Source organism: Apostichopus japonicus, chromosome 3 (assembly GCF_037975245.1).
Source record: "Apostichopus japonicus isolate 1M-3 chromosome 3, ASM3797524v1, whole genome shotgun sequence".
NCBI classification, from domain to species: domain Eukaryota; kingdom Metazoa; phylum Echinodermata; class Holothuroidea; order Aspidochirotida; family Stichopodidae; genus Apostichopus; species Apostichopus japonicus.
The window spans coordinates 18,995,464-19,009,968 of record NC_092563.1 but is presented as its reverse complement, the minus strand read 5'-3'; the positions used below and the strand labels follow the sequence as shown (position 1 = coordinate 19,009,968).

Here is a 14,505-nt window from a genome sequence, read left to right as displayed (position 1 = left end):
TTTTGTGTTTGCTAACTTCAGTAGCAGGTAGCTCAGTGTGTCCTTTCTTTAACTATTAAGTACACTGTATACAACCTATTTAATTTGATCACAAACGACAAGCACCACTTGATATGGTACAAACAATCACTGCATTGCTCAATGTAATATGTCACCCTCAGGCTGACAAGTTTCGAAACAAACATTTTCCATAACTTTTACTGAGCACAGCTCACACAAAGTTCAAACTTAAGACCAAGCTTACACCAAGTCACAAACTGACACCCAATTGAGCAAGTAGATATTCTTACACTAACAAAAACAAGAAAAAAAAGAGTTGAAGATATCAGTCTGTGACGCTTTGTGACCAAATAAATGCCCAAGTTTTGTAGTACAGATACCTATTAAAATATATAGGAGTAAATACAGACACTGGGTGACATTTACTTCTGACGACGTTCCGTGTAACTGTCGAGAAATTTGGGTATAATTAGCCTTTCGTTGAGATCCATATATTGTTAACTAGAGTTAACACAATAAGCCAAGGAAAATTATACTTGCAAACTCAGACATGAATTACCATTACTCTAACATCAATTATACGACAATCTTCAACAATTTTACCCTGTCGTTTCCGCTTTAAGTGCCAAATATCATGTAATTGGTGGATAATAGAGTTCCTTTTCCCTGTTAAATTGAATTTTAGATCTTTTAACTCTTTGCACATAAGGGGTTAGTCATCAGAGCAAGTTGCAAAGATGAGTCGTTTGACAAAAGCAAAATGTCAATCTTAGAGATTGTATCATAAATGTAATCTGATACATTCAGCATGTCAAACAAAGATGATGAAATAGTCAAAGAAAATTCCAGGTGACATAGTTTTTTGTTGAACTTTAATACATATTTACACAGCCAATATCTAAGCCTCCCACATAACTCCATTATTCTATTTTCTTTGTCAATTTGTACAAGGAAACACACGTTTTAGGCTTAGTCATGAAAATTGTTAACATCATCAAAAAATCTTTGTTACTAATGGTCTATTATCTGTATGTTGTGGACTTTCCTTTCTTGCTAGTGGCATAGTGCTGACAGTGAATGAGAACTGATTGGACGGGATTGCAATTGTAATGGATTTAGACACACAACAAGTAAATGAGACCTGAATTTTAACAATGAACTTACACCAAAGGAATGTTAGTATCCAACCCAACTACAGGCAAAAGGGGAAAAACAGAGAGAATCACACAGGATACGAACCAACCCACGGCTGTCATCTGTGGAGAAAGAAGAAATAAGGGAAGAAATAATAGCATTATTAACGGAGGGTTCACTCGTGAGAATTTAAAGTCAATTTTAACTTCATCTGTGGAGAAAGAAGAAATAAGGGCAGAATAATAGCATTACTAACGGAAGGTTCACTTGTGAGAATTTAAAGTCAATTTAACTTCATATGTGGAGAAAGAAGAAATTAGGGCATAAAAATAGCACTATTAACAGAAGGTTAACTCATGAGAATTTAAAGTCAATTTTAACTCCCCAAACTGATCTGGGAACAACTACAAACTGGGAAGTAAACTTAAATACACAAACAGAAGATATAAAGTGTTCTTTAGAGATGATAATATAGTTAGATCGTTTCTCTACGACGGTCTATAAACCACATTAATGCAACTGTAAGAGTACAGCCGACCTTGTTCCTGTCTGCTTCTCATATGAAGAGCATTTAAATTAATCGTTTGCATATTGGAACTGGGTCAGAATGAAGCCGCTCGCTATACATTACCACTACTTAATATGCCATTACATTGGGAGTGAACAATGGCAATGCGTAGGATGCCCATCATATCTGTCACGATTTCTCACCAGACACAAGCATGTCAGGCATTTTAACGACACTGGATTTAAAGCAAAGCTTACAATTGGTCCTTTGATACTTACAGAACTGCAAAACTAGAGATATACATTTCTTAAAACCATATTAGTTACCTGTACATGTACTTCATATTGGCTAATTCAGAAATCTACTAAATGCATGTACACATAAATAAGGGGTTTATCAACGGTCTAGCGTGCGTTACTCACAGGATTAATGCACGATCGGGGGATAATGCAAGCGATGCACGAGGGCGGAGCCCGAGTGCATCCAGCGATAGCATTAACACCCGGAGTGCATTAATCATGTGAGTAACGCACGCTAGACCGTTGATTAACCCCGTTCATTCATACACTACCATTTGTGTGGGGGAAAAATCATAAAACAAAACATTTTTGGTTACATATAACCAAAGATTTATTAAAGTGATGCCCCGTAATTTTACCGTGCGTTACTCACAGGATTAACCACGGTCAGCTGACCTGAATGGACCAATAGGATTTAGGAATCTTTACTAAGTATGAATGAACATTACTGTACAAACAAGACTAAGTGCAACTTAATTACAGTTAATATGATTTTATATTCACCAAATTTAAATTGTACTTATTTTATATTGTGTTTGTACTTTACACACATTTTCATCGTGAAGTATGTGAGATATAGGGATTCCCACAAGCGTTGCAGACACAGACAATTCTGTAACTACCAAGTCATTCCGTCATTGTTTTGAGTCTTTGATGTGTACTCCATGTTTGATGGCCAGGCAGTGGCTATCCTGGGTAAGCGATTAAACAAAATTGCTTATCCCACAAAACTTAATCAATTTTAGTAACGAAATGCAACCGGCTGCTCTAAAGGTAACATTTTTCATGATGCAGGAATTTTGCTAAAATGTCAAAACTTTTTGGAAAGTTGGAATATTTTCTTTTCCCTGAAGGTTTTCAGTCAGATATTTTCAACTCTGTTAATACAAAGTTCCACACGACGTTATAAACAGAATACCATAAATTCATGCACTTCAGCATACTCACAAAATGAGTTTTCCTCATAGTAGACATTATAGGCCAAATTGCTATAGCAACCAGTCCAACTGAGATAACTTCTCTGTAGAAGAAACTCAGCACTAGAACCTCCACACCGAAGAAGCACAGAGCCATTGTTGTGAGGATGTATGCAACTCCATACCTCTGAGTCACAGTTTTGTAAGCAGTTAAAAATGTTTGGTATCTGTCAGAAAAATGAACATAGAATTGATGATATGAAGTGTAACAGTCTGCATCTTGACTATTGTACTATTGTATTAGGCCTAACTACAGCACTTTGCCCCTTTGGTGAAAACTGCAAGCAAAATAATCCTCTTTCTGGTCAGGTCAATCTTTTCTTAGTACTGATCAGGCAGCATTTTGCTTTTCAATGTTTAGCTAAATAAACGACAACACTGACGAACAAAATCAGTTTTTGTCGAAAAATGTGACTGTAATTGATCAAAACTCTCAGTTTAGAAATCAAATAATTTGTGAATATATTCAATTTTTAAAAAATGAAAAATTCAATTGGTTTCATCCCATACATAGATCGGTTAGTGAAATTCTTAGCAACAATTGTGTGGCAACTTTTATTTGTGATCATATGTGATTCCAGGTTAAACACAACATGCAGAGGTAGTAGAAACAGAGGAACTGGGAGAGAGGGGGGGGGTGACTTGCCCTTCCTTTCATTTTGTGATAAACCTCACAAGTGCTCCTGTTCATGCATTAGAGGTTACTCCTTTTCGTTAATGAAAAGTATCCTTTTTCAAGTTTTACGATGAAAAAAAGTGCCCATTTGGTATTTAAAAGTATTTTTTTGTTTTGGAATTATTAAAAGTATCTAAATAGAAAGTCTAGTGCCCTTTTTATGGGAAAGTAACACAAGATGGTACTGTAATTAAGAAAGGGATTGTTGCAAAACATTCAAATACATGGGAATTTATGGTACAGAAGATTTCTGTTCCATCCCCACTTAAACCCTCTTCACCATGGGAAACCTGCGTTCAACACTGAAACCGGGGGACGGAGGTTGTCTGGTAGCTAGGGAAATGGGAAACTATGCAAATACACAACCCAAGTTGAATACAGACGGAGGACAGCTTCTTCAACGTACCTTTGGCAGACTGCATGCCAGAGTAGTACAGGAAGCACACAGTAGGCGTAGTACATTACTGGAGAAGACTGTAAATAGAGAATCACTACAATGAGCACTCCGATAGCACCAAAAAGAAGTCTTAGTGTCAGAAGATCAAGGTGTGGTCGATTAGCTTGGGATCTGGGAATGAGGTCTGTATGGTTGCTAAGCAACTGGAAGAGAATATACCCCATCCAACCCAGGTAGCTTAGAGCCACGCTAGTCCTGTTGAAAAGAACAGAAGGAGCAAATTTAGAAAAAGGTGCTTATAATCACATTAATACATACCACTTTATTGAATAGCTTCATGTTTAGTGTCAAGGTGCAATCATAGTGTGTGTTATGTGCTTTATATTTTACTCATTCCAGTTGTGATTTTGATGGACTATGGTAAACAGTGAAGTATGTTTTCATGTAGCTTTGAAAAGAGACACAACCCCCAACACTATGGTCTATGTGATAGAGATAACTGTCATAAACTATACTCTCCTCAAACAGCTTAGAGATATCTTGTTTTATTTGGGAGATATCACATATTTAATGTGTTTGCACAGATAAGGCTGAAGGCTTGATCAAGTCTAAAATATGACATCATCAAGCAACAACTGCTTTGATTTATTAATATGTTTTTTTTTGTCTGTTATAATTATTATTTCTTGTAAGTGATATAGATTTTGCAAATGTTAAATCTAAAAAATATTGAACATGACCAAATGATGTCATTGGTTTCAGTGTCAGTGTTATTAACATTCAACCTTGAAAATATATGGAAAGTACGTAGTTTGCAGATCTTAGTGATGTCACTATGACATCACAGATTAACAAAATCTTTTTTCGATGACAGGCATACTGAAAAGAATAAATCAGATCACATCACAGTAGATCATAGCAATAATCAGTAAATATATTTGATCATCCTACTTTACAGTGCTCATAATTCTCTCTGTAGATGTAAGAGCTACAACAGAAGGCCACAAAGCACCTGAAACCATGATCATTAATCCAACCAAGATATTTTAGGTACACTTTGGTCAAAGAGGCTGAAACAAAAATTTTTATCAACATTTTAACTCAAGGTAAACTGCTTCAACCTAATATTTAAGTCAAGGTAAACATGCTTCAACCTACAGTAATATTTAAGTCAAGGTAAACATGCTTCAACCTAAAATTTAACTCAAGGTTAAACATGGTTCAACCGATGTCCTACATTAACATTCCTTGGGAATGACTGCTTAATACCATGTAAATGACAACATGGTATGTGATAGGAGTGTGGAAATTGGTCACTCTGGTGAATGACGTGATTAAAAGTCTGTGGCAAAACTTAAAAACCTACAACTTGAATGTTACGAGATTAGCTAGTGGTATCGATTTAGGACTAATTCAGCCTGTGTATTAAGAACTGTATGAAACCGCATAACAAGATTTAACGTTATCAAGCATGTGATCGAGCAATTTCACAAAAACAACATCATTTGAGAAGGAACACTTTTCACTCCTTCAGAATCCTAATTAAAACTTGTGAAGCTTGAAACACAGTGTAACTTGGTATACAGCTCACTACATCTGCATGACGTACCAGTTAAAGTTAATACTCTTCGAATGTCGCATTTTTATCACTTTGATAGAGCTTTATTACTAGGAAGAGATCTTTGTGGATTAAACAGATTCACAAATGTGTGAATGCCTGTCAGACAGACTGACATACCAACAGACAGACAGACAGACAGAAATAAACAGAGATGGACTGACATAAAAGAATTCTCAAGTGTTATTGTTTGACTGAAACTGAGACAAACAAAAACATGTCCCAGGAAATCAATCAAGCTATTCCCTATTTATTACTCCTCTGCATTGTCATATAGTGTTAATGTTGCTGCAATAACAATAATTCCATATTGACATTGACATTGACATCATTTATTTCCATCATCAATTAAATACAAGAATGTTGAGCGTAACATTTTTAAGCTCACAGTTAGCACAATACAATATAGAGACAACATTCGTTGAATGGGTATATACATAGATAAATCAAGATTAAATGGAAATGGAGAAAAATAATTCCATATTACTTTAAACAACTCCAAACTACAGTACATGGTGGGGATTGCTTGTGCATTTCATTCAAACTATGTTTTTAATGGTTGTCCAGTCATCCAAGATGACAAAATTTCTGTTTGGATGACCATAAACAAGCTTTGGAGACGTTGAGTTGCTTTAATATACATCAAATTCAGATTGTACTGTTACTAATTACCTGCAAATAGGTCAAATGACTAGAACAGGTACCAGCCTCCACCACTGTGGAGATTCTGAAATCAAACCCCTCAAAAATGGTAGATGAGGCCCATGATCAACCCGAAGGGGAGTTTTAGTGGCCCAAAGCTGGTATTTTATTTACCAAGACTGCAAATCTCTCCTACAGTGTTATTTTGGGGGGGGGGGGGGGAATGAACTATCCGATTTGCTGTTCACACAACCGAAAACGGAAGGTTTGGTTTTCCAAGAGATAACCAGAAGAAATCCTTAAAAATGTGTCCTGCATAAGAAGATTATTCTCATGAGGATATATGTATAAGTAACAATGACTAAAAAAGCATTTTCTCACCCGAGAAACAAACGATTGTAAGTCTGGTAGTAGTTCAAGCCTTCCAGAGCAACCTGGATGGTTTCTTGACCGCTGAGGATCTACACACGGGGTAGAAGGAAATAAAATCATTATGCAATTACAGTACATATTATTCTAGAGATGATATATAGTATCCTTAAAAAAACATAGATAAACAACCATTTTTATTTTCCAATTATCATAGCTGAAGTAAATGAAATGACCAAGTGCTGTTACAGTCACGAAATGATTAAAGCAGCTAACTTCCATCAAGGGTTGTCATGTTTCTTTGTTTAAATCATGAGTTCTTTGAGCAATCAAGTAGAACACCTTCGACGTTGAGTATTAACATCTTGTTATATTTTATTATGTAACATAGTCATACTGTACAGGACAGATACAGGACGACATGTCCAAGATTACATGTTGACAGATGGAGAGACAGGTTGAACAAGGACGAGCAGACCGCATGCTTTAACTTATATACTGATATGCAAATGCACAGCTCAATAACAAACAGGTACAGATTCTACTATGTAGTGCAACGTTTGCACATGTGTATCTTATGCATATTCAAGGGGTGCAACCTTGTATACTTATGGGAGCTTTAGACAGAATTTCACACAAAAAAATCCTAGTGTGCAGTACAAAATGTGCAGCAGAACCTGAAGAGTTTGAAACTTCTTCAGCATTGTCTCAAAAAGTTGCAAAGTACTTAGTGCCGTTCCTGCATTTAACAATCCAACATTTTACCAACATTACTCAAATGGGAAGGCCACCCCTCCCATTAGACCCATTCCCCTCGAAGACACAGCATCGTAGCTCTCACACAGTCAAACGTGGTGGTTGCACACCCAACCACCATCATCAGTATAAGCCAACAGAGATCATGGTAATATATGCAAGAAAAAATTCCCTTTTATATATTTAACGGTCTCTTTACGTTGTAGTACGAGTGATGGAAAAGGATTGCAGCAGTAATTAGAAACCCCTGTAATGATTTATACTCCGATAAAAAAGTTACCTTTACAATGAAAAGTGAATTAGGATTAAAAAAGGTTATAGTTTAACGTTTTGCAACAAATTTTCAGTTAGAATAGAGATCTTACATCACTTCTTCGGATAGAAACATAAAAAGTAATAATATTTATTGATAATAACGATAAAGACTAAAGCAAACTTAGATCATTTTCCCCCTTTCCCCACTGCCTATTTTTTTTTGCTCACTGTCACAGAAGCTTCTAATATACTCTGTCAAATGGAAAGGTCGTGTTTACTTTGTTTAAGTTTTAACTATCACAAGTCTGCAACATCTATTTTTTTCAACTTTAATATCTATATTTCAAAACTAACATAATATAATACAAACTTTGCCACAGGTTGAACCTGTTAAACAAAGACCAGCTTTCTTGGCATGCTAGAAGTTTGTTATTTAGAGGATTCACTGTAACATGCTATTTGCAAATGCTAATCATACTGCAACATGTGGAGTGTAAACATCGTCCAATTCAATCAACCTCTCTTTTTGCAATAAATGACGAGATTTGACAATAACTTCAAATATTTGAAAAGATATTCTGGTGGTTGAAGTTGATTGCTTTCCAAAGATGCTGGAAAGTTTCAGAATCTTAAGGTAAAAACCACCTTATCATAGTATTTTTGTATCGCCACGATAGCATTTTTTCTTCAAATTTTGTGATATTTTGTAAATGCATTTGGAAACAGCAGAATGGATGGTGTTATGATGGTAATTTAGCTGAAACATTTTTGTTCTTTGTGTTTCTTTATAATTTGTCAATAATTTAACCAAAGGGAGAAAAATATTTCTACCAAAAAGATTCAAGTACAGAAAACCATGACGACTACTCAAACATTTCAATGTATCGGGTTCAAGGAAGGATAAATCAACATGAAGATGTCACATTAGTTTAGCCCAGGTAATGTATTAGAACTCATTACAGCAACTAAGTGTCAGAGCGATTGGCAAACTGCCAAACAGGTGCAGCTCTGCAGGAAGTAAACAAACTTAAAATCCTGAAATCCTATTCATACTTGAACCTCCTATTGTTTACGTAGGTCGTGAATGGAAAATCCCCATGCAAAGATCAGATGGAGGGAGAGTTTGAGATTAAAGAAGTAAATTAGATTGTTTAGTCTCTAAAAAGAACTCAAAGAAAGAGAGAGAGAGCTAGTTTGTCTTCAAGTCATACTTCTTGGACTGTCCACAAATTTTAAAATAAAAAACAAGAGTGTGAAGTCGAGGAGCTCATTGGCCTGCAGGTGTCTTGGGAGATATACCCAAAGATTTAGAGGAGGTTGCAGTTGCTGGGCTGGAGTCACTGTCTCTGTGGGACTTTAATCAAGATGCTCCATTTTGCTACCGTGATCCAACTTCCTGGAGTAGTTGAAGGGTTTAAGCCAGTCAAAGGTGTGGTGTTTGACTAGCATTGAGGAATAGTATAATTTTCTTCAATATAAGTTTCAAATTCTTTGTCACCAAAAAGTCCTTTAAACTCTGAACCGTACCAATTATACTTTATTATATTTCATACTTACTGCGTTCTCATAAGCACCATCTTGTATCAACTGTCTGATACTTGAAATGCTCTGAGCTTTTCCTGATTCACTAAGTGGTTCGTAATGACGGAAAAATATCGCCAAAGTCGTGTCTTTCATGTGCCTTTCCTTTACCTGAATTTGGAGATAATTAAACGGTTTATAGTTGATTATCAAATCATTCACATCCAGGGGCTAGCTTCAAGCTGATAATTTCCATTAGTAACATATTTTCGACATCAAATCAAAATCTACTTGGAATAGTTTCTTCAAAAGAGTTTAAATATATCCTCAAGAAGAATTTTTTGGGGGGGTTTCTTTTTTAATGTCATTCAAAACAGGCCTTGAGTCAGATCTCAAGACACACAGACTCTATAGTCCTACAACACTGTTGTATACGGTAATTTTTTTTTTTCTTTTCCTTTCGCAATATTAACTGAATAATTGCAAACATAACACACAAGCATTTGATAGACCTGCACTAGTTTAGTGCTTACATGAGTGAGCTTAACTACTATCATAAAACTAACCATCCAAATCTTTTCCACCACATTTACTCATGTATTAGTAGAGTTACAATGTCACATGAAGTGTGCCACTTCACAGTCATTTTTTACCTTATAATTATCACCTTAACTACTTATGAGAAGTGTGCCCAACCTCAGTTTCACATTTCACTGAAACTTCCAATTCATGGGAACTTCTCAAAAGTTAAAATCTCTCCGGAACATTTGTAAGCCACCTTTCCTATACACACTAGCACACCAAATTCACAAAAGGATGAGCAAGTGATATAAATTCAGGGAGAAAAAGTAATTCACTATAATTATCTTATTGCTGTTGTAATTACTTTTAGGTTTCTTAAGTTTGGTAATTTTATGTTCCAGGTATTGGTTCTTTTGTACAGTGCTCTTGAGCATGTTTTATTTCATGATAACAGCACTTTAATATAACAGCAATTTAATATTATTATTATTATTATTATTATTATTATAAAAGTTTGATGAAACCTAATATGCCTACCTCATACTGAGCCAGAATCTGTTTGGTGTTTGTAAAAATAGATTCTGCTTTAAATTTGAGGCTGCTATCCAAGTAGCCAATGGGAAGCACCCCAACAGAGTTCAAAGGTAAAGGTGAACCAATCAGAGATGCCATCAATGGAGCAATGTCTGCCTGATTTATGTCCTGTCGCCTCAAGTGAGACAGAGACCAATCTGTAAGAAACAGGGAACGAAATAGAGAGAGCTATTTAGCATTGAAATATTTTCACTGGATTTCTGCATATTTATATTAAAATTTTGTCAAAATAAGACCCTTTGTTATTTTCCTAGGACCAATTCATACAGTATATTGCATTGGCTTAATTGTCAGAGATTTCAAGTTTTAACAGTGACACAGGTGTTTTGCAAGGATATGATATAACACATGTCCATGATCACAAATACTTACTGGCAGATGTAATGTGATGCCATTAACTACTTCAGTGTATTACTTGTAGCTCAAGAATCCTGTAATTATCTTACTACAGGCTGCCTCTCGCACAGGTCGCTTAGCAAATCATGCCCTTTTAACAGACTCACAGGGCTCATTGCAATTAATTATGTTCACTTGCTCCCTATCAAAATCATTTTAATTCAATAAAAGTGAGACAAATTCTCCATTAACACTTGGCAATAAGTACTATATTTATTATGGGAACGGTTACATCAAATTCAAATTCTCGATGGAGTCTACTAAAATCCATAAGCAAATCCAGGGTGATGGTCAAAACAACATATACAGTATGTAGTGAACTTGGAATTGTATTAAATGAACATTTTGGATGTTTTAAACAGACTAGTGCTGTTATTAAGGATGTAAATTTGATCCAACCAGAGAGAAATACTGATATACCTGTAGTGTTAGAAGGGAATGAATTTCAGAACTATTTTAATTCTATTAACATTGGTATTGGCTCAGGTTTTAACAACACTCATGCAGGCGCGTACCGAGGAATTTGCCAAGGGAGGGGCGTAACTGTATGGCAAACTGTCAGAGCCGTAGATACCGCATTGCAAACTATCTAAGCGTAGCGCCACCATGAGTCGGCGCGAAGCGTACAAAAAAATTTTGGCTGAAAATGCCTCCCAGATTGCTGGAAATGGCACTTCCCAGGCCTTGTAAGTTGCATCTTAGCATTTTCTCATTTGATATTACTAGCGATATCATAAAAACATACAAAAAAAACAAAAAAAATTTGCTCAAGGGGGGCGGCTGCCCCCTTGGCCCCCCCCCCCCTTGGCTACGCGCCTGCACTCATGGTGACTTTTCAAATATTGTTCCGAGGAACTGTTAAGTGCATTTTCAAAGAAGAAATATAAATCAAAGTCTGATTCCATCTACTTGGAAACATACTAAAACATCACCCATGCTCCAAAACAGGTAATACCACTTCAGTCAATGACTATAGACAAATAGATATGTCAAGTATTGGGTTTAATTTACATGCAGAAAACTCTATACTGTCATATATAAATGCAGTTTATCATCCAACATGACAACAACAACCAATCTGCCTTCAAAAATGATGTTCCATGAACTGAAGCCATACTGACTCTTGCACATGACATAGTTTTCAGGGCTTAATCATAAGGACACAACTTTGCCAAAAAAATCCTATTCTTAGATTTTACAAGCGCTTTTTTGATACATGGTCTTGCCTAATCGCTTAGTTAATCCAAGACCTATGTACAGTAATTTGATTGCAAACTTCCTACATTTCTGGTCTAGCTACTGTAGGCAAGTGAAATTACAGAAAGGGGTTTTCCTCTCTAAATCGGATATTAAAGTTGGCATTCCTCGAGGGGGTTTTCTATCTGCTCTACTGTTCACCAATTTACACTTATGAGATACGCTCTGGTTAAATTGCAATGTTATTAAACTATGCAGACGATACTGCCGTTCCTTGCATTATTATTATTGTAAAACACTCATAGGAGAGATCCAGACATATTATTGTATTTCTAGAATTGTTACTTTGTGCGAGCAGAAAAAACTCCTTTTGAATCCAAAGAAATCCAAAGGAATTTGGTTTGAAAACAAATATGAAGCACAAAGGTTCAATGAAAGTTTAAAGTACGGAGGACTTATAAGTCAGGGCTTGTGTGTTGAACTTACAGTACCTCTTACACTATGTATTTAGGAGTCTGCATTGACAATCAGTTAACTTTTGCAAAGCATATCTTGATGATGTTAGCAAAAGTGTATTATTTCGTTTCGACATTTTCAAGTATCCCATACTTTCCCAGTGAGGTAACAGAAAATGTGTTTTCTGGGCCTATCATGCCCCACCCTAGTATGTGGGGTTCCAGTTTGATATCATTTTGTACCAGTTCTTGTTTCCTGAAAATTTGTTTGATAATTTTCAGGCTTGATCATGAGAATCTTGTGTATAGTAATGTCAATGAAACTGCTGGGAATGAATTTTTCAGGAATACCAGAAAATATTCATGCTATAACTAAGGGACATCCTCTATATTCTAGGTGCAAAAACACAAATTATAATAAAAAGAACCCAAATATGACTTCATGTTTTAGAATATTACTCTTTAAGAACTCTTTTATTTACAGGGCAGCCCGTTAAGTACAGAACTGCTTTTTGATCCTTTAATTGTAATTTTCGATAACTTTTGTAACAATGTTTGACGGTTTATTATTTGCTTATCTCTCAAACTTTTATATGTCTTAACCATTGTTGATGTTTTCAATTTTTATAATATTTCTATCCTATTAATAAATTTTCCATTAATTTATACTGGAATAAAGAATGAATAAATGATTGAATACAAGGCATTTCTTTATTTAATTCCTTACACAAAAGCAGTAAGTTTATACACGAGTTCTCTCTTTGCAATGTGAAACAAAACTCCCACAGAACAGATATATCAACCAAAATGTAAATTTATGGAATCATAATTAACTAACGAATTATGGCACGACAAAGAAGAATGTCACCGAATACATCAACCTTTTAGCAATCAATAGTATAAATGATTTGAGAGTGGGTCTCGTTGGACAGAAGTGAAATTTAAAATAACATATGCAAAAAACAAATATTGTGTCAGAGTAAGATTAAAATAAATTTCCAGGGAACTTAAGAAAAGTGAGATTAAACCAGAACCGGGACAGTTCAACTAATGAGCTGATTTCTCTTGGTTTGACGAAAAAAAAAAAAAAAGTCTTATTCACGCTGGTAATTTTCTATAAAAAATGGCTAAATACTTTAAAATAATTCAATATTATTTCCAAGGACAGGAAATCTTTAAGACCTTGATTTAAAGTCTGTTTGGCCCTTAAATTGCAAAGCGTGGATAAAAACAAGGAATGAATGTTAGGATGACAAAACCTCAATCATCACTTAAAGAGCAAAAGGGTATAAGTCAGTCAATATTGTCTTAATATGAAAAAAATCACTTCAGAGCTGAAAGCAGGGTTCAGGAGTGAACCCAACTTATCAATACCATGGCAATAATCTGCTGCATTATTACTGACATTTTCCTCTTATTTTTGGGGGGCAAAGAAACTAAATGTCTATACATTCTCATACCCCAACAAATCATGTTGATAAAATTGTACAAATTTTGGATTTTGAATTACGAAATATAACACGCAAGGACTCTAAACAGTAACAGACTCCTATTCTGTGTCACAGTTTAGTAACTTATATATAATTCTTCTCAATAGAAATCTTTGAGATCTTGATTAAATTACATTGGTCCCTAACAATATGCAAAGTGTGATGTGGAAATGTGTGATTTTGACAGACAGTGACACAGATTTGCCACTTTCAATCTACAGATTTTTTTTTTCCTGGGACAAATGCGACAACCACAGAACTCAGGCTTGTGTAACAAACTTTGGCAAGAAATCCAGTGACATTTTAAAAATTAGAAAATGTTATCTATTTGTCTTGTCATTCGTGGGGTTGGATTGTCCATGGTTTGCCACTTTTCTAATACTTTTTTAATACACCCATTTTTGTCACTCATTTCAAAATCCACAGGTTTCCACACATCTTCACATGTTTTAGGCACACGTGAAAATGTTTGAAACATACAATTTATGGTTTGAAAGATTCTGGCAAAATGCAGAATTCCCACAGACCATTGCTTTATGAGTGTTTTCTGAGCAGTAGGTGTCCACAGTCCTGTGGACACATATGATCACAGGTGTTTAAGTCCAGAGATTGCTTAGCAACAGAGTGACCACAATGTTTCTGAAGGTCTTTAGAGAACAGAAAAAAATGAGCATAACTAAAATATCATTATAATGTGTG

General features: G+C 35.4%; 1 protein-coding gene across 3 annotated transcripts in view; it reads right to left on the bottom strand.

Annotated features, from left to right (window-relative positions):
- LOC139965327 (GPI ethanolamine phosphate transferase 1-like) overlaps positions 1-14,505 on the bottom strand; it is a 32,252-nt gene that overhangs the window by 6,712 nt on the left and 11,035 nt on the right. For all 3 annotated transcript variants that reach the window (XM_071967569.1, XM_071967571.1, XM_071967570.1), the window contains exons 8-13: positions 10,212-10,405; positions 9,189-9,323; positions 6,633-6,712; positions 4,001-4,246; positions 2,890-3,085; positions 1,165-1,256 (exon numbers count right to left, since the gene is read on the bottom strand). In XM_071967569.1, the coding sequence (XP_071823670.1) occupies positions 1,165-1,256; positions 2,890-3,085; positions 4,001-4,246; positions 6,633-6,712; positions 9,189-9,323; positions 10,212-10,405 (943 nt within the window). The remainder of the gene's footprint in view (positions 1-1,164; positions 1,257-2,889; positions 3,086-4,000; positions 4,247-6,632; positions 6,713-9,188; positions 9,324-10,211; positions 10,406-14,505) is intronic.